The sequence below is a fragment of the Oryzias latipes genome, chromosome 1 (assembly GCF_002234675.1).
Source record: "Oryzias latipes chromosome 1, ASM223467v1".
Lineage (NCBI taxonomy): Eukaryota > Metazoa > Chordata > Actinopteri > Beloniformes > Adrianichthyidae > Oryzias > Oryzias latipes.
The window spans coordinates 29,699,184-29,719,468 of record NC_019859.2 but is presented as its reverse complement, the minus strand read 5'-3'; the positions used below and the strand labels follow the sequence as shown (position 1 = coordinate 29,719,468).

General features: G+C 41.8%; 2 protein-coding genes across 3 annotated transcripts; one reads left to right on the top strand and one right to left on the bottom strand.

The window, feature by feature from the left end:
- Positions 1 to 879: 879 nt before the first annotated feature.
- Positions 880 to 3,848, bottom strand: LOC101155331 (inositol 1,4,5-trisphosphate receptor-interacting protein). Its single transcript, XM_004066244.4, has 2 exons — positions 3,033 to 3,848; positions 880 to 2,820 (listed from the first exon to the last, which is right to left on the bottom strand). Exon 2 carries the CDS (start codon positions 2,806 to 2,808, stop codon positions 931 to 933), a length of 1,878 nt encoding a protein of 625 aa, XP_004066292.2. The 5' UTR covers positions 2,809 to 2,820; positions 3,033 to 3,848; the 3' UTR covers positions 880 to 930.
- calhm1 (calcium homeostasis modulator 1) lies at positions 2,748 to 16,449 on the top strand. 2 transcript variants are annotated; one of them, XM_020705564.2, is made up of 5 exons: positions 2,748 to 2,835; positions 4,812 to 6,338; positions 6,903 to 7,257; positions 9,456 to 10,043; positions 14,204 to 16,449. In XM_020705564.2, exons 4-5 carry the CDS (start codon positions 9,498 to 9,500, stop codon positions 14,711 to 14,713), a joined length of 1,056 nt encoding a protein of 351 aa, XP_020561223.1. In that variant the 5' UTR covers positions 2,748 to 2,835; positions 4,812 to 6,338; positions 6,903 to 7,257; positions 9,456 to 9,497; the 3' UTR covers positions 14,714 to 16,449. The 2 variants fall into 2 exon arrangements, with proteins under 2 accessions (XP_020561223.1, XP_020561230.1); XM_020705571.1 differs by lacking the exon at positions 6,903 to 7,257.
- The last annotated feature ends 3,836 nt before the right edge of the window (positions 16,450 to 20,285 follow it).

The window sequence follows — 20,285 nt, the reverse complement described above, 5'->3', positions numbered from 1 at the left end:
TAATGACCAAGCACCAGTCTACATAAAAGACCTGGTGCAGCCATACACTCCCAGCAGGTCACTGAGGTCATGTGACCAGGGTCTGCTGGCTGTTAAGAGAACCCGTTTAAAGACTAAAGGAGACAGAGCCTTTGCCACGGTGGCCCCATCCCTCTGGAACTCTCTTCCTCTCAGCCTCAGATCTGTGGACTCAGTGTTTTCTTTTAAAAAGCAGCTAAAAACATATCTTTTTAAAATAGCTTTTTCTTAATTTCTTTTTAACATGTGTTTTTACTGTGTTTTACTGTTGTTTTATCGTGTTGTACTGTGAAGCACTTTGTGATTTTTATCTGGAAAGGTGCTATACAAATAAAGTTATTATTATTATTATTATTATTGTTGGCAAACCAGGCCAATGCAAACGTTTGAGGATGACGTCCGCTTCACAGCGACTGTGCAATGCTACGGAAATTCAGAGTGGTTCCTTGTTTGAAAATAAAAGCTCTCATTGAAGCTCCCCATGCATCCCAGAGTTCAGGGCCTGGAATCAGCAGCAGTCAACCCAGAGGTGAGCTCAGACGTGGTAAAGCTGACAGCAAGCTGCATGTTAGGATTCAGCTGGAAGGAGCTTTAGCTGAGCGCACGTTCATCAGCTCATGCTCAGACTTCCTCATGAAAAGGATCACATCATTCTACACAGTTCACAGGTCACCTCCAGCTGAAGAACTCTGTTTTAGAGTTGAAATTGGTGCAAGCAAATGATGTCGATGCATAAAGAGTAACACCTCTGTAACCTCTACTTCAGCAGTGAGGAGGACCTTTGGCTTAAATAAGAGATAGAAAGATGGTCCTGCTATTCTGATGGAAGTGCTAAAAGGAAGACTCTTTGAAATTATTTAAATGTTATGTATTTAAAAACAAAAAAAGGGTATTGGTAGTATGAAAGGTTTTTCATAGGGTGCCATTGATGTCTTCATAATACCGAGCAACATAATCATTCATCAGCATGTGAGCATTTTTGAGCATGTCCTGAAAACCCATGACTGTGCTTCTGTACACACAGTCGTGCTCGGCAAGAGGCTGTAGGAGATTCACAGGCTTGGCTTTTGTGATCTCTGCAGGCAGTTTCATCAGTGTAATGGAGGAGTTTCCAAGGAGGACGTGCTTCAGCAGCTTCTTCTGAAGGCTTTTCTCCACAAAGGTCAGCAAATCCCGCAGCCGGCAGCCCGCCTCACCTCGGCCCCAGTCCGACGGCTTTTTCTTCAGAAGCAGATGCATCAGCGCAGCTTTGAAGTGGAAATCTCTCAGTGCCGTACTTCCGAACCAGGTTGCATGTCTTCTGTGGAGGAAAAGTGTAATTTCAAGTGTCTGAATGTGACAGGAGTTTTCAGGGAGCTGCTCGGAGAGCTTGTGCATAAGCTGCTCCTCATAGCCGCTCAGGGAGAGTGGCCAGAAAGTATCCAGGTCACTCGAGGACCAGGGGGCGATGAAGAAATGAGCTTCTGCGTTGAATCGAACTACTGGGTTCATCCTGAAGCTGAGCTTCTTCCCAGACCGAAACCGGATGGTCAGAGCCCCCGGAGCCTCGATGTAGCAAAGGATGAGGTCAAAGTCGTACTTGTGCGAGATCAGAGCCCACGCTTGTTTGAGAGTGCTCTGGAACCACCTGGTAACTCTGGATTTTGACAGGAAATGAGTGTTCTTGGAGCACAGAGGGCCATCGCGAGCGTCAGACACTTTTTTTCTGATTGGTTTTGGTTCACAGTGGACCAGACAAACCACATCTCCATCTGCACCCGGGGCCTGACAGGGACAGCCGTTTAAGACCACTGCTTCCTCCACCAGCTTGATCTGACCACAGACCTGCATTTCTGTTGGAGGGACACCACCCTCATCATTCGAGAGCAGACACCGAAAACCGTACGGCTCAGGTGGAGCGAGGGGAATGATGATCTCCTTCACACTCACTATGTGGAAGTCCTCAACCCTCATTCTGCCATCTTCATCACAGACGCTCCTCATGGCTGTCAGCAGGTCGTTAGCAAAGCCTTCCATGAACTCCTCCTCCCTGCACGTCTTCTCAGGTGGTGCTTGAACACATTTGACATAAAACTGGTGCAGAACGCTGGCGTCTGGCAGTGGTGCTTCTGCAGCCATGCTGGTCCCAGAGAAGGCCTTGGGCTCCTCATGGTTCTTTCGAATATTTCCTCCAAGGTATTTCCAAAAGAAACAAATTGTGGAAATTATAGAGAATGCGTTCCAGATGTGTTTCAGGTACTCCGTCTCGAACTGTGCAGAAGCCCTCCCTGAACTCTTCTTGTCTGCCATCTTTGTGTGAACAGGAGAAGCTTGTGAGTGGGTCATTTCCGGTTTTGTGGGCTCCCCCTGCAGACTCTCCGGCTCCTGCAGACTCTCCGGCTCATCAGATGTTCTGTAAATCAGGAGATATTTTCTCTTTTGCTCGTCGGCAGACTGGGAGGCTTCCAGAGCCGGCTCTCCTTGTAGACGTGGGATTTCTTCTTCCAGGAGCTGCTGAGTGACAGCAGCATTCAACTCTGGCATGCTGACTTTTTCTCTGGCAACAGTACCTGACAGACTCTGATCTTCGACATTTCTGTTGGTGTAATCTTGAGTCTTCTTGTCAGATTCCGCCAGCGTTTTCTCGCTGACAGGTGCCACTGTTTGCTCTTCCTCCCTCCACTGTCTCTCCTCAGGCTTTTGCAATCCGGTAGTTAAGACTTCATCCCATTGCTGCAGTCTGGGGTCGTCCTTCGGACACACCAGGAGTCCCACAACCACCACAAACACTCGGAGCAGAGTCTCTTGCATCGTGAGGAGAGTCTGCAAAATGATCAGGTAGCAGTTCTTAGCTTCACCTCTGACATTATAAAGACGGGAGGAAAAAATTCTTTCAGTTTCAGATTTGTTTCCTTAGAGAGGAATTCATGCAGATACTAAGAAACAGAAAATGTGATGACTTTCTCATTTCACTTCTAACACAATTATATTTATGTTATCTCAAAATGCAGCAAATAAAAAAGAAAGATACGCACCTAAAAGAGAGGCTATGATAAAACGAGCTTCTGCTACCATGCATGGAGGTAAAAGGAGGAAACCACCTCTGATGTCTCTTCCTATTCTTGATATGGGTTGTGACTTACTTCCTGCACACCCAGCCCATGTGCTCTCTACTGAAACTTTCCTGTGCAACACTCAAACCAAGGTTTGCACACACTTCCGTTTAAAAGTCAGAGTCACTGAAACCGTCTCGGTAGAAATGCACCGCACAGCTACGAGTGCAGAAATGCCCAGTCATCCACACGCATGCAAGCTTTCTTCCAAAAATGAGAATGAAACAAGCCAAAGTAATGCACAAATACTTTAAAAACAAAACACACACAGTTGTGATGTCATGTTCAAACATCCGCAGCTTCAAAATACCAGAAATGACAAAAGAACAACAAGAAAGTTCTGTGAAACTGTTGTTTTGTCATCAGTGCCTGTTGAACAACATCAACTGAACAGAGTTTTGATTCATCCTGATGCAGGGGCCATCTTTGCAAATGACTAGCTTCATAATGTTTTTTTAATTGTCATGTTATTATTATTATGCATTCAAACGATCCAACTCTATGTTTGAGTTGTAAACTCTTTATTTCCCTGTATTCTTTAGTTTGAATTGATATCAAATCCACCGTTAATTGGATGTTCACATTTTCTCACATTCAAAGTAGTTTGAATTTTCAAATGACAGTGTTTGACAGTGACAGACTTCCAGGAGAATCGAACCAAACGAGCGAAATGCCATTGTAGGTACCAGATGTTCTCGGGTTGCCGGATATTCTCGGGGTCCTTCAGGGTCCTTCAAATGAGTTATATCACTAGAGGACACATCACGTGGTTCCTCATGGGAGGAGAGCACCGCCATCTTGGTGAGGTCAAGTTTTGAAGACCAAATCACTTTTATAACATTTAATAAAGAGCTCTGTTTTTGCTTTCAATCACTTCATTATATGAAAAAGAAGAATGGCTTGAAATTGCTTAGTTTTGTTCAGAAATACAAACTTCACGAGTACCCCTAACTACTTAGATTTTTTCTATGTTCCTTTATTTTATTTTACTTATGTTTTTATTTATTTGTGTGTTATGTTCATTGTTTCTTTTTCCCCCTCTATTCTTTATTTTCTATGTCAATATGTTATATTTGGCAATGGTGACTGATCTTCGAGGCAATATTGATTACATCGTTATTGTTCGTTGTTAACGTTAATGTCATTGTTAATGTATGATACCGCAAATGTATGATACCGCAATTGTCAATAAAGTTTTTTAAAAAAAAACTTAGCAACGTTAACTCATTGGTCGTGGCAACTTACAGCCAATCAAATAGTGTGACGTCATCATTGGTCGAAGGACCCCGAAGGACCCCGAGAACATTCGGCAACCCGAGAACATCCGGTACCCACACCGCCAGTCCAGGTGCACACGGAGCGCCATGACTGACAGGCTGCCATGGGAAACAGGAATATCTGTATCCTGTACAGTTTAAAGGTCAAGATAAAAACTATTATAGGTTACACAGAATTACTTTAATGGGATTTCTGCTCCTTCAAATCAAATCAAACTTTATTTAGAAAGCACATATGTTTGTAACACAAAGTGCTTTACAAAATAAAAAAAAAGCCAAAACAAAGATCTTCACAAAATCATGCAAATATGAGAAATGGCCATAGTCCCCAGACACCCTACTCCCCACATTATGAGAGATAAAGGGGAATGTAAAAATATTAGAAATGGAAATTCATGGTTTTCATTCTCCTCAAAACACACAGCTCACAGCATCTCCTGCCTTTGGTTCTCCCCTTCTCTTTGGTTCATGGAAAGTCTACACGGCACCAGAGATCAGCTGCAACAGAACAGAGATCTTTGTTCTCAACAGGACCAGAATTCACTCGTTTGGTCTGTTCAGGTGAGCGTTCACATCTGCAGAACCAGGAGGACCATCCGAAGAACCAGTTCTGGTGAGCATTAAATTAGGACCAGAACCACACTTCAACAGGATGTTCCAAAGCTTTGAAGTTTTTCCATCTGTCTGTCACAGACTGGCTGCTGCGCTCTTTTGTTGTTGACTCCGTTTCGGATTGGCTTTTATTGTCAGGTTCAGGGTGAAAGTGTTATAAAGGTCCTGTTAATCCTAAACAAGGCCACATCATAGTCCCTCCCCCTCCTTACTTTACAATAAAAAGAATGGTTCTCCTGTGGTTGGTTTCTTGGAAAAACAGAATAACTGGTGACAGGTTAAAGCTGTTTCAGAGGATAAAGATCAGTGGGAGGAGGCTCCTCTTGATGTCAGGCATGAACATTTTTCCTTAATTGCTATATTTTTAGAAGGAATGTAAGAAAATTGTAGGAGCTCTGGTTATAGTCATTTATTAACCTGATTAGAAGATGTTTTTTTTTTTTGCTCAAATAAAGACAATACATGTCACTGTATTAAAAAATGTTGTAGAGGAGTTGCTTTTGCAAAGGGAAACTTGAGCTGATCCAGCTGATGTATCCATTTACTGTTGCATGACTTTTTAAAAAGAATTTAATAATGCAATGATGGTGCATTGACATGATGGTGCAATACTAAAAATGCACATTCATGGTAGATAGAAAAAAAGTGTCCTCCAGTCTGAACGGAAACTAAAGGGTTGGTGGCCATGAATAGAAGGGTGAACTCCTGCCTTTTATTCTCATGTGGGCACATAACTGGTTTGTCGAGCTCTGTTTCATTCTCTGAGGCAGATGTCTTCAAAGCAAAACACACTAATCCCACCACGATACAGATGAAATCGTTGTGCAGATGGTTCCTACTTTCATTGATTTCTTCTTGGGAAGAAACAGGCTTCATTCACCACCATCTCTCAGGCAACAACCAAATTTTCCAACCAGAGCTAAAGAAATTTGAATAGTTTGAAATCTCCTTTGCATGTCTAGATTGTTTGAAGCCACACACGAGCAAAGCTGCACCCTCCAAATTCACATACTTTGTGACACCGGCACACACAGAAGTCAGCCTTCAAAATAAACACACTAATCTCTGACTTTGGAAACTATGTCAGCGCTTCCTAACGCTTGAGTTGATTTACCTTTGAGATATTTGCTCTGAATTCACAATCTTTTCTTACATCACACCAAATCAGGTGCCTGGGGAGGGAGGGGCATGACGACAGACGCTTGGGTCGCCCCCGGAGAGTTCCAGAAACACTTTCGTGTGACGTTTGTCCAGTACGCATAAGGCTATTCCACACAAAATGCTTTTGTACTCTAGGATTTATTCATCCTAATCTACTGGAAAAATCCTAAACAAAAAGGTGAGTCGACAGTCTGACTTCCAGGTCAAAGCTTTCATCTTTCACTGCGTTTTTCTGTCAAATAGAATTTCCTTGATTTAGAAAAAAATCTGGCTAATATTTTATTTAGTGAAGTGGCTTTTCATATTTATGCATGTGTACCTTTGTGATTGCGCAATGTCTCAATTTTAAGGAATGATCTTTGCCAGAGCATTCCAGCCAAACATTTTTTAATGTGTCAGTGGCTGCCTCAAGGCCTGGACTCCCTTCCAAAAGAGGTTTTAATCTCAAACCTGGTCAAGTAAAGGTTAATTATATATTTAGGGATTTTAGTTGTCGTTGGTTTACCATAAAAAACAGTCATTTTATGATCAAAAAACAGTTTTGTGGTATAAAAAGTAGTTTGAAACAAACTGTCATGTGAGTCACTTTGCATTAGCTTTATAACGATAGAAACGTTTATGACATGCGAGGCAAAATAAAGAAAAATACATTTTCAAACAAACTGAACCTAAACTTGTAGGTGACAGACTGCAGAAACTGCGACATGTCTTAGTCTAACAAAACCACTGACTTTAAAAACAGTGACCAACGGGGAACATGGGGCTGAACCAGGACAGCGATGAGGTTTTTGCGATTCATGCAGTGGAACTGAGTGAAGGAACATGAAGCAGGTGCTGCGACTGGTAACCTGAAGCCACCGTGAACACGAACCAGCTGAAACCTCTTGAGACTTTTTTTTTTTCAGCTCATTTTTGACCCTTTTAACTTATCTTATATTTTATGTATCAACCAGCGGAAAACTGAAGGCAGACTGGAGCCAGGAAGGAAAGTCTGTTCTTGTACATCTCCCCCCACCTTTTAGCCCTGGATGAAGGCTCAGAGGTGGCAGTGACAACCAAGGGAGGAATCACTTACAAAAACGGAAACTTGTCTTCGTGTAAGGAAACGTCTGCTGGATTAGAGTCCGGTTTATGGGTTTTCTTCTCTTCTTTCCTTCAGCCTGAAGTCAGACACTGCGACAGTTTTTCATTTAAACTTTACTGTTGTGGAGCACTTTAACAGCTAGCTGTGAGTTGGTTTGTGTGCCACTGTCTACTTAAGTACCACTCCCATCATCTTTTGATTTTCTGTATAAGTGTTCCTAGTGAATGAATAAGGATAAATAGACCCCCCCCCCCCCCCCCCCCCCCCCAATTCAGCTTTGTTCACTTTAGACACGAAGGGATCATTGGTGAAGCAACCACCAATGTTAATGCACCCCGTCTTAGTACACACACCACAGACTTAACATCAAGATACGCAAGTACACTCACGCCGGCGTGTTGGTGGCGTCGTGGGGGCCCCTGCGTCCATGACCTTGCGGCTCTTTTCCACGCAGAGAGGGAGTCTACAACATCTGAGCGGGTGGGACGTATCCCCCGGGAAGAGATTGGGGCCCCTTATTTGGGCATACCAGGGCACCCCAATTTTTTCATTGTTGCTCGCAGCAACTGGAGCCTGGTCCTCAGGCTCACCATCCCCTGGCCCTGTCTGGGTGCCGGGTCTCCTGCCTTTGCTGGAGCATTCAGTTTGATCAAGGTGCACTATAAGAAGCAGGGATTCATTCAACCCACCTGCTTATTCACTTTTGCACAAATATGGGCATGGGTATTGTTTTTACACCCCTCTTCAAGAATATTGGTAATGCAAATCTTGTGTGTAGCTGTCTGTCTGTCTGTATAAGTCTAGTGAGATAAATCGTCCATCATGAAGGTATGACTATACTTCCAAACTGTAAACAGTTGTTGTTGTTTATGTGTGAACTAAGTCATGCAATTTACTCATGACATTCTTATGTTTTGCCTTTTATTATCGACTGCCCCCCCCTTCTCTCTTCTTTCTTTCCATCTGGTCCAACAAGGACTGCATAAAAAATATAATTATCATAGACAAAGCTTAGCCTCAAACACAAAAGGGTTTAATACAAATATACACTGTTTGAAGATCCATAAACCCCTATTATAACAGATAAAATTTGTCCAAGACATGAGGCCTTCAGCTCTGATCTGCTTGCTTAGCTGTTGGACAGGGCAAGTTAAAAAAAAGTGTTCCCAGTGGTCCTTTCATTATGATTATGCCATTTTAGGCTAAATAAAAAAACCTGCGTCGTATAGGAACATAGTTTCTGTAGAGCGACAGTAGTTAGGTAGAAATTCTCCTCTGAGTTGTGCAGAGTAAGTCTGCCACTGCTTTTCATCATCCATAAGTATACATTCTCTCCCACAAACTTACAAACCTTCACACCCCCGACCTAACATTACCGGTGCAACAAAAACGTAGATAAGCGATATGTAATATGGAGCAAAATGGAGCTAGCCAGCTGTGCAGTTTTAATCCTGATAACAGTTCAGATGAGATCTCAGTGTCTGCAAGTGGATGCATCAGAATGTAAGGGAGTTTGTGGTTTGCCATTGTAAGTTCTACATCAGACCTACACGCTTTTCCTTCCTCCCTATATAAAACACCAACTCTGAAGGCAGCCTGATACTGCCACCTCCATGCTTTAAAGTAGTGATGGTGCTCCGACACTTGAAAGCTTCTAAATTTCCAATCCAAATGGTAAATGGCGTATACTTATATAGCGCCTTTCTTCCTACAAGGACAAAGCGCTTTACAGTCACGGACCCATTCACCCAGTCACACACACATTCACACACACATTCACACACTGGTGGCGGCTACGCTGCCAAAGACAGGCGCCCGCCCACCACCAGAAGCAAGGTGGGGTTCAGTGTCTTGCCCAAGAACACTTCGACTCATGGGCGTGCAAGGCGGGAATCGAACCTGCAATCTTACGATCAAATGGTTTATTATAACCAAAGAATTCCAGTTTTAGTTTCTGGAAATGTGCTCTTTGAGTTCTTTTTAAAAATCCTTCCTCTGAAGGTTTCAGCAGCATCTTCTCAGGGTCATTCATTGGTGTTCATTCACAACCTTACCATCTCAGTTTGTTCATCTAGTGTGTTTTCATTCTTTGTGTTGTTTAATAGAAGAGCTGGAGACCTTCATATATCTGTAAAATCCTACCTTAGGATGGGTCAGATTAGTGAAGGCTCACAGGTGTTCTAGTTGATGATGTTTGTCTCTCCCCCACAGTTTTAACTGCTCCTGAACCAAAGGTCCACCACATCTCACAAGATGGATAAGTTTCGAATGATGTTCCAGTTCCTCCAGTCCAATCAGGAGTCCTTCATGAATGGGATCTGTGGAATCATGGCGCTAGCAAGCGCACAGATGTACTCTTCCTTTGAGTTCAGCTGTCCCTGTATGCCGGAGTACAACTACACGTATGGGATTGGACTTCTGATCATCCCTCCCATCTGGTTCTTCTTGTTGGGTTTCGTGTTGAACAATAATGTGTCGGTGCTCGCAGAGGAGTGGAAGAGGCCAACGGGGAGGCGGACGAAGGACCCGTCTGTGCTTCGCTACATGCTGTGTTCTATCACACAGAGATCTCTAATTGCTCCTGCGGTCTGGGTGTCTGTCACTCTCATGGATGGGAAGAGCTTCCTCTGTGCCTTCAGTATCAACCTGGACATTGAAAAGTTTGGGAACGCTAGTCTGGTGATAGGAATGACAGAGACAGAGAAGCTGAAGTTCCTGGCCAGGATTCCATGTAAAGACCTGTTTGAAGATAATGAAGTGAGAGTGGCAGCAACAAGATACATCAAGTGTATTTCACAGGTACGCTCCAGTTTTTATCCAGGATTGTTGTGAAGGTTTTTCCTTTAAAGCTCCTGAGCATTTTAAACAACACCAGTCTTTGCAAACATCTGCAAGCAGAGGTTTTGAAGGTTAGGAACCTTTTTTATTTTATTTGACTAGTATCTCCAATTCTAGGACATACTTTTGTTTTCTAGAATAACTAGTTATTTTTCAAACAGAGACTATTGTACACCCAGTTTGAGATTACAAGTCCAATTCCTCCATTCCATGACAGGTTTGTGCAAAACCTTAGTGAAATTCCAGAAACGTCAAAGAAACACAATTTCAAAAACATGGCCACAGATGTGAACAATACTTTGATTCACAGCAGATACATTCACATTTCTACCACGGCACGAGCGCTCATCATCATCCATCAAAGGAGATGTCAGTGTCTTATTCATGCATGATAAAAGGATTTTGGGAAATGGTGGCTGGTGATTTTACAGAGGAGCTGTGGATCCAACAATTCTTCATAACACGCTCAACTTTGGATGAGCTGTGTGAGGCTGTGGGACCTCTTGTGGCGCCCGCTGTGCATTGACCAAGGCAGTCAGTTCCTACTAAGAAGCACATTGCCATCACTATGTGCTTCAAATGAAAACACTATTATTTCTTTTTTATTAAAAAAGAGTGTTTCCATTGCAGTTTTGTGAAACATTTTAATTTTGATATGCTCCAAAAACCACGTCTAATTTCATAGTCAAGGAAAACACAGCTAATGACAGTTTTTTACTTCTTCTTAAATTGTTAGACAATTGTGGGTTTAAAGTCCCCCTATGACAATTTTTTTAAATAAAAACATTCCAAGTGGTGTTTCAATTATGATTATGGAGTTTTTAAACAAAATCCCACAACCTAAATGTCTCAAAGTCATAGAAGTGGCTGGGGCGAGGGAAGTCTGGGCATCTTTGCTTAGACTGCTAACACGAAGACTACGAACACGAAACTATGAGACTCCAGCTGCTCTGCTCAGAGACAAGGTTCGCTTGTGTGGAGCAGCAGGTTCATTCTAACAGCCACAGATCTTTTTACAAAGTGGGTTGTGGCAAAATTTCTCTGTAAACACTACAATGATTTATGTCAGATGCAACTTATGAAGGAAAAGTTTAGATTACAAAAGGGAACGTGAAATGAAAATGTGTAGAGCCCGAGCAGATCTCCACGCTACGTAGTTTGTCCAAGTGTGGTTACCGTAGTGTTACGTTATCCTCAGTCGAAAAGACCCCGAACAGTTATTGCAGGCCAAATGGTTATGGTACCTACACCAACACATGCAGATTGTTGAATTAATCTGCCCAGCAAATAAAATGAGATGCCAGAAGGAAATTGAATATCCCACATAATTTTCCAGAGATGTGTGGCCAGTGCTGAACTTTTTTCTTGGTCGCCCAGAAGGATTAAGTTTAGGATTACAGGTTAGGGTTGAGCTGCGTTCACAATGAATGAAATTCACATGGCTGAGGCAGCCAGTTTCAATGTTAAGTCGATGGTACAGATGCGATCTGAGGTCCCGTGGTGCGATTTGAGCAGCGGGTGCAGCGCAAAGGTCTGGTAGCAGCGCGATTTCAGCGGCATAATTTGGTACCCGTCTGAACCCGTCCTGGCTACTGTTGGACCATCGTGACATCACAAAAGCATTCACACCCGGCGTCTTTGCGACAGTTCGATTGACAGTGATTTGAAAGGAGAAATGCTCAGAAAGGCAAATGAAACCATTTCTTATTAGGTGTTCTCTTTCCCAAGCAAAATGACACAAGTATGTCAAAAACTCAAAAACAGGATTTTCATCAGAGGGAGACTTTAAAAAAAAATTGTGAGCTACTCTCTGTTTTTTTTTCATTTTAAAACCCTAAAGTAAGTCTGCACAGAGAAAAAATATTTTTTCTTATTCCATTACACTTGCAAGCCTTAACCTACCACTTCCCCGTCAATGTTTTCATCTGTTTTCCTGCTTAAAGAGTAAATGAAATCCAAGAGGAACATTACTGGAGCTTCCATCTCAATTCAGTGTTGCCATGGTGAATGTTTACTCTCACCTCCAGATGACAAAAGCTTTTCCCATTCCAAGCAGAGCAAGAAGTGCGAAAAGCCAGTGGCTGACATGCGAAGAGGGCAGTCAAACATAATCCAGATCTTTATTGTTATTTACTAATCCTAATCTCAGATTACAGTCTGAGTTTTTTTTAAAGGGTAACTTTGCAGATGTTTTAAATATAAAAGATGGCTTGAAGTTCCAGACTTATGTTAATACTGGACATTTCATTTGAATGAAATGACTGTCGGAACCAGAGCAAAGAAAACATCAATAAGCGAATAAAAGGTTTTCAATTTATAAGAATTAGGACAGAATCCTCAAACAAATTTGGTTAAAAAAATGAAATTAACTTTGGCCATGGAACACGTGAACCTAAAGCTCCAAATACCTTTTTGGAGGCTTTGTGAGAAGTCAGCAAAAAATGGAAATAGCAGATCAGGAATCTGTTTTTTTCCCCCTTTCTCTGGTGTCCAGACAATCACAGAAAAAAACAAACAGTTTTTGAAAGACATCCCCACAAAAGCCTTTGGGCTGTGAAAAACTGGCTTCCAACTGGTAGAGGACAGCAAGAAACATCTGCAAACTTTAAAGAGCAAAAGAAGAAAAAACTGAACAGACAGCATTAGTGAGACTTTAGAAAGTAAAAGTTCAAAGGAAGAGTTTCAAACCTGTAATCTGAAGTTCAGACCACAGACCCAAAACCCAATTTGCACCTGTCAAGTCCTGTTTTCAGCAGCCATACACCTGCAGGTGGAGGTTAACATCCAGAAGTCTCTCTGAGCCCACATTTTTAGGCTGGGGGGGGGATAAGAATCATAAATTATCTTTAAATTTTAGATGGAGGCTGTAGATAGAAAAGTTGCCAAGATAAAAATTTGACTCAAATTTTTTTCTTAAATTGTAAATAAATTAAAAGTCAAAGAGAATTTTTCAAAGCTGAGTACAAGTAAAAAAGCTAAATGTCTGCTGCTTTGTCAGAGGCCTAAATGATCTTTGGATCAGAAAGTGTGATAAAGTTCTTTGCCAACAAAAACAGCTTTTTAAGTGTATTTGAAGTTTTCCCCATTTATTTTCAACAAGTAGAACAGTCTAAAGTTTCAAAAAAGGTTAAAGTGAGCATCCTCAAACTATCAGGCAGGAATCTCCTGAAGAAGCTGAAAGTTTTCATACCAGAAACAGCAGGAAGCATGAGTTTAAAAACCCACAGGAGAGGATCTGTGAACGTTGAAATGCCTCCGAGGTCCAAACCTGTCTGGGCCTGAGTGCATCAACACATGTTCCTGTGGCAACCAGGTAGATATGCCAAGAACGCACCTGTGTTACTACAGAGAATTTTGGATTTTACTCTCATGCTCAGACTCGTAAATCTTTGGTTGTGTGTTGCAGCCTCAGGCAAGAAAAAGAAAATAAGCAAAACCTCCATGGAGGGAAGCGAGTGTGAGGCTGCAGCTGAAGCGAAAGATTTGAACGCAATGGAAAGGAAACTGAACTCAAAACATGACAGAACAAAAGAGAACCAGAGCACAAAAGCAAAGAAACTAAAACTGTAACACACACCCCTTCTATTGAAAGTGGCTTGGGAGAATCTGTCAATCAAACGTTCGAGGTGAGGGACAGTGGGTACCACATGCTTTTACTGAGGCATCTGATTGGTCCAAGTACAACTTCAATAACTTACGATAAAGAAAAAATGTTGTGAAAAAATATTAGGATTAGCAAGAAGATGTTAAAAAAGGTATCAGAGCAAGAATGGTGATTTTGAACACTGAGTGACAGCTGTTTATCACTGTAAGTGACTGGATAGAAACTATTTAAACTAAACTTGGATTACCTGGAGCCAAAAACAGGAATCTTATGTTCTGTGGGTGTAAACAGCAGACAGCATTGAGGAGTCCATGCCACGAGTGAAACTGTTAGCAGTTAAATGGGAATTGTAAGTCTGTGTCCCATGTCCCTAGAGTCATAAAGGAGTGTGATTCTTCTAAAAAAAAAAAAAAGGTCTGAGGGAAACATGTTTTATGTCTGTGTTCTGCCTCTTCTGAGCGTTTTAATCACACTGCTGCTTTTCCTGCTTTGAATCTAACTTGTGTGTTCTTTCCAGGCATGTGGGTGGATGTTTCTGCTCATGATGACCTTTACCGCTTTTCTGATCCGAGCCATCCGACCGTGCTTCACCCAGGCTGCCTTTCTAAAAACCAAATACTGGTCTCACTACATTGACATCGAGCGCAAGATGTTTGATGAGACCTGCAAGGAGCACGCCAAGAGCTTTGCTAAAGTCTGCATCCACCAGTACTTTGAGAACATCAGTGGAGAGATGCAGAACTTCCACCGCCACCAGAGCAAGGACACCAGCGACGCTGAAGAAGAGGAGAAGCAGAGAAGTGATGAAGACAAGCTGTTGGGAATCAAGGCCCAGGAGGACATGAACAAGGTTCTGTGGAACTGGCACACTTGCAAACCTGCTCTGGCCCTGAGAAAAGACCACTTGGATACTGAAAGCAATGGCAAACTAAACGGGACAATGAACGGAGCTGTAAATGGTTTTGCACAGGGACACACCCACGATGTGGCAAAGAAAGAGTGGGCGGTGTATTACAGCAAGGTCTAGATAGTTCACAGGAAAACAGTCAAGACTGGAAACTCAGCTTTCAGGCAGTTACGAATGTCTTTCAGCAATGGTTCTGTTTCAGGTATGACCTTACCGGAGCTTCAGAAGTTGTGTGCAGCACTATAGTTTTTACAGTTTAGATAATGTCTGATTTCAATGCACAGACATGTTTAGGAAGAAATAGTAAAAGTGTCATATTTGTGTGAAATGAAGGCCGCAGAGGGTAGCTTTTTGTCTTGTCAATGTCAGGTGTTTTTTTTAAAGCGTTTTATGTTAGTTCTCATCTCACAAAGACTTTCAGTCTGTAAAGTGTTGAAGATATTTACAATGTGTTTAAAACATATCCTAGAGTTTTAAAATTGACCGTTTTTACATTAAACTGAATCATCTGCCGTTTTGTACAAGTTCATAAGAAGCGGATCACTTCATCCAAAATCGATTCATCTTTCAATGACCAAAGAGGTTTTTTGATTGTGAGACGTCTAATGAGAGATGTCTTTGGAAGAAAAGATTTTGGTGCAGAAGCAGACATTTACTCCTCAGATCTTAAGCACGGCAGTGGGCATGTCATGGTGTGGGGATGCCTCTGTGATGGGTTGCAATGTAGTTTTACAAGAACATATCAGGCGGTTTAAGGGCGAACTTCATTTAATTTGATATCAAACCTTACATTTTTTTGTGTTGATGTAAAGAATCTAGTGGGCCAACTGCCGCTCTTCCACTCTTCAGTCAGCACTGCTTGGCTTTTAGAAGACATTTGTATAAGCTGCAAATGCTAAATGAAGGTGCCACCACCTTGCCTGTCATCTATCAGGTAAACGCGTATTTTCAAAAGCAGTCTTTCAGCTTCCAGCTCTGTTTCCATTTGCGCCCATGTTCTGTTTGTGACGGAGTAACTTGACATAAGTACAGCCCTGATTCTTTGGATACTGGACAAAGTTCACGAGTAAAAATGGATAACTGCTTGAAGACAAAGTGAGGTCATCTGTCTGAAAGATAAACTCAGAGTGGACCTTTGAACGGGATAATGATCCTCTGCAAGCCAGCAAATCTGCCAGGATCTGCTTCACACAGACGATATGTAAATCTAAACACATTTCAGTGTATCAACCATGAAACTCACATCGGCAAAGCTCTAAAACGAAACAGATCTGTTTTTGTGTTAACTCAAGGCACTTGTCAGAGAGGGTCTCTTTCAAATGTGTTCAGGTTTCATTCCTTCCAGTTGTGTTTTATTCCTGTTTGACTGTGGTTGCATTGATCATCAGATGGTATAAGGTTGTTCCATCAGGACGACCTGCTGTCATTTTCAGCTCTCTAGAATTCTCCCATCAAATGAAGTCACCACGGCAACAGCTAAAAATGCTATTCCTTTGGATGAAAACGTGTTTGAAAAATTAAATTAGGAAAATGAATCAATGCTACACCCATAGTTCACAGAGAAATGGGAAAAAGGACGTTTCATCTTTGTGAACTCCGGGCGTGGCCATCTTCCTGACATCATTGCTTTTCTTCAGAAGTCAAGCCTGAATCCAATTCACAGTTCGTTTGTGGCTGGATGATGGATTATGTCTTGACAGATATTTTTAACAATTGTCATAAAACACAAATTATTAATTCTGAAAAAAATGATTAAAAATTACAGTAGTTTCTTATTGAATACCATAAATCTAGTTCTGCCAAAATTGTTCTGCCTTTCAACCTTGAAGGCCGTGTAAAAGGCTATGAGAAAAAAAGGGAAATTGAAAAAAGTTTAAACATGCCTTAGGTTCATTTTGGAACATTTGTCTTCATGACTTTAACAATCTCATAGTCTATTTTGTGCCTACAAGAACCAGGAAGTTGCAGTGGTCTCCATGTGAATTTGCACAGTTGACATAATAATGTACTCTTTCATGTTTTGTTCTCACTGCACTAATCTGAGAGCAGGAAACAGCCGCTTTGAAAGCAGGACAAAGGCTACCTACCTGAGAAATGAACAGACCTAAGAGTCTGAGATCCTCTCGTGTGGAGAGACCCTTAGGTCTCCTCTTGAGGTTTTGGCGTGATAAGTTGGCTTATGATGATTTTAGAAAACATAGGTAGAAATCCCAAATTATTCAGTGTGGTCAAACAAATTTAATCCTAATGCATCTGTCTCATTCAGAGATTAAATGTCCATTTGAACTCAAAATTTCTGGGCTTCAGGGGGTGTTGGGGATGACAGGGCACCAAATGGTAAAATATGGGGAAGGCCATTAGGAGCAGCTTGAGGTTTCGGTCTCTTTCCACTCGTGAGCAGCCAAATGAGGACAGCAGAAGATTATCCAAAAAACTAACATCTAATTTAAAAAAAAAAAGAAAACAGAAAATCAAAAACATTTGGGCCTAAATAGAAGTCAACAAAGTCATGCGAGGAAATTAACTAACCTTTAACTTAACCATTTGAACAGACAAACTAACAGAAAATAGCTAATCTGAAAATCAAACACAACAAAGAACAAATAGATTCTGATCGGACCATTTTACAAACACTCAAACCATTTCACAAAAGCTTATGGGAGCTGGTCTTTCATTGGACAAAGGAAGACCGAAACAAAAATAATTAACATGAATGCACGACTGCTAAATAGTCATAAATAATAATATAATCAAAATAATCATGTTCATTTCCCTGCTCTGTGAACTGGGAGGATGCCTCCAATTTGTTTCTAGAAAGGCCCTCTTTCTTCGCTCTTCCTCCCATGAGGCTCCACAAGCAGATCCCACCAAGGCTGCAACAACCAGCAACTCGCCCAGCCTTTGGTTAATCATCATGAGGTTAATTAACCTCATGAGGTTAATTAACCTCATGATGAAAACTATTAGCGTTAGGGAGCAGTCGGGACTCGAGGTTGAACATAAACTCCTTCTGGGTTTATTTAGAAATGAACTTGAGTCACACTTACAGAAAAAGTCTGGACCAAAATATCTGCAAACGATTTGCATCTGATTTGCTCTTATGTGCGCAGTGACACCTGTCGAGGTGGTTTTTTTGCTCTCAAATGTGTTTACAACTGAATGTTTTGAAGAAAACAGGCCACACTGGGGTTGTTTGCATGTAGCCGACCTTCTGAGGGGAAACCACACGTGAACCAAAGATATGAGTTCAACAAGCATCAGCAACAACATTCTTTATCTGCAATCCCACATTAAGGCCCGTTCACACCGGGACGAATTTCGCCGGCGATTTTCGCCGACGTTTAACGCCTCGTGACTAAACAAAAGGCACCAATGAGAGTGTGCACCTCAACGCGAAAAAACGCCACGCATCAAAGCATCAAAAAAAAAAAAAAACGCCTCGGGTTCGTTTTTTTTTTTTGACGCCTCGCGTCGAAATCTATTCGACCAATGAGAATGGCGCTTTTGCACACGTGTCTGAAGCTTCTGAAGTTACAGTAAAACACAACTTGGGGGCGCTCAAACACAAAACTTCCTTGCTGAGCACACATACCAGCGAAGAAGATAGACGCCAAGTAGCGTCTACACTGCCGCAAAGAAATAATGACGGACATTCTAAAATATCCCCGAACCAAGCACCAGTTGCTCCAACTGGTGCTTGAAATATTCATGTTTTCTTTGTATGATTCTGACAAGCGCGTAAATACTTGCTCTCTTCTTCTGAGCGAAAAGCGACTTTAAGAAGCGTAAAGTTGCGCAGCGCCACCTTGTGTACAGGAGTATTTCTGTTTACATTAAGCGCCATCTAATGTCAGGGAATGAAATTGCATGTTCGCTCGGCTCATCGTCAGCGAAAATCGCCTGGGTGTGAACACAAAAAACGCGGCGAAAAACGCTGGCGAATAACGCCTGGCGAATATTCGTCCCGGTATGTACGGGCCTTAAGGGACATCATCAGGCCTTCTATCCGGCCAATCCTCAACCCTTGTGCTATCTTAGATGACCCCAACCTTACACTGACGTGTTCTCCCTACCATGACAAAGGTGGATGAAGGTGGAAAGATTTCATGTAATCCATGGACATCAGTGAAGATCACAAATCATTGAAGAAAAAAGATTCAGAGCACTGTCTACTGGGTCTAGATGACCCAACTCCCAATGGTAAAGTGCCTGGGATAGCACAAGGGTTACGGAAAGTTGAGTGATGTGCAAATGAAAAGTTTCACCCTAAAATCAAAGAATGATTACTAAAATGGATTTCCCTAAGAAAAAATTTGACTTTAGTTCACCAGGTTTCCTTAACCTCTCACCCTGTAGCTCTGTTAATCTGTGAGATTTTTTTTGTTCAAATCTTTCTTGCTTCTCTTATTAGAAGTTGAATAACCGACAAAGGGAGTGCATACTGCCACCTACTGAATACATTGTTCTGGGGAATGAAGGGCTGGACAGAAAGAATGTAGACACGTGGAACAAACATGTTTCTAGCTTGGATCGCTCTGGTTCAGGGGTGTCAAACTCAAATTCACAGTAAACCAAAATGAGGCAGTGAAGTAAAGTTGCGGGCCAAACTCAATAATTATTGAAAAATTAAATGCAACTGATATGTAATGTTTAACCTTTTCATATGGAAACAAACTTTAGTTTTGCTTAAACACAGAATCTGGAACCACCAAAGCTTGATATTACAAACACACGAGAAGTTAAATTTGAAATATAAGACACATCAGTGGTATTTTTTTCTTATTTAAATAAATAAATAAATAAAGTCTGTCTCTACCCACATCCTTTCAAGTTCCTTTTTAACCCTTGTGCTATCTTAGATGACCCCGCCCTTACGTTGACGTGTTCTCCCTACCATGACAAAGGTGGATAAAGGTGGAAAGATTTCATGTAATCCATGGACACCAGTTAAAATGTTAAAGTGCCTAGGATAGCACAAGGGTTACAGTAAATCTCTTTCAAAGTCAACAACAAAAGAACCAAAGATAATCATGTCATTGAATAAAAATCCAACATTTCAACTATTAACAGACCATGCATTGCAGTAAAAAAAAGTGCATAAGAGAGACAGATGTATTCAAGCTCAGTTTGATGCACTCTGACTTTCTCTGCACTTTGGTCTAAGCCAGATACCTGGCATCTTTTCTAAGATGCAAAATCATCGATGTCTGGGGTCATGCTCTGAGCTGAGGAAACCTAGAATTTTAGCAGGGCTGTCTTGAAAGATCTGGTTGTCCATCTTTTGTTTGGCCATTTTTTTGAGAGTGAAATTAATTTGTCCTATGTGACTGGAGCATGGCTGTCAATGACTGTCAACAGAAAGAAGAAGCGCGTGCCAGTTTGGACTGCGCGCCAACATTTGTAGTATTTGTGGTACAGTACATACCGCGGGCCAGCTCTAATGCACATTTAATATGATCTCAGGGTCCGATTATAATGACACTGCAGGCCAAAATTTGGCCCCCGGGCCTGATTTTGACACATGTAGTCTGGCTGGTGTTGGGGTGTTATAATAGAGAATTCACTCAGGTAGATTTGGTCCTGGACTGGCAGTGAGGAGCGGCAGGAGCTTCTTCATATATGAAAGTCAGAGTTGTAGAGGGTCAAGTCAATTTTCTTATTGCTTACAGCTGATATAACTGTGCAATTTTCC

What these genes read in the sequence shown, in the direction of transcription:
- calhm1 (XM_020705571.1), top strand. Translation starts at nt 9,498, where the DNA reads ATGGATAAGTTTCGAATGATGTTCCAGTTCCTCCAGTCCAATCAGGAG. An exon ending in ACATCAAGTGTATTTCACAG is followed by an intron (nt 10,044 to 14,203) that starts GTACGCTCCAGT and finishes TGTTCTTTCCAG; the next exon opens with GCATGTGGGTGGATGTTTCT.
- LOC101155331 (XM_004066244.4), bottom strand. Translation starts at nt 2,808, where the DNA reads ATGCAAGAGACTCTGCTCCGAGTGTTTGTGGTGGTTGTGGGACTCCTG.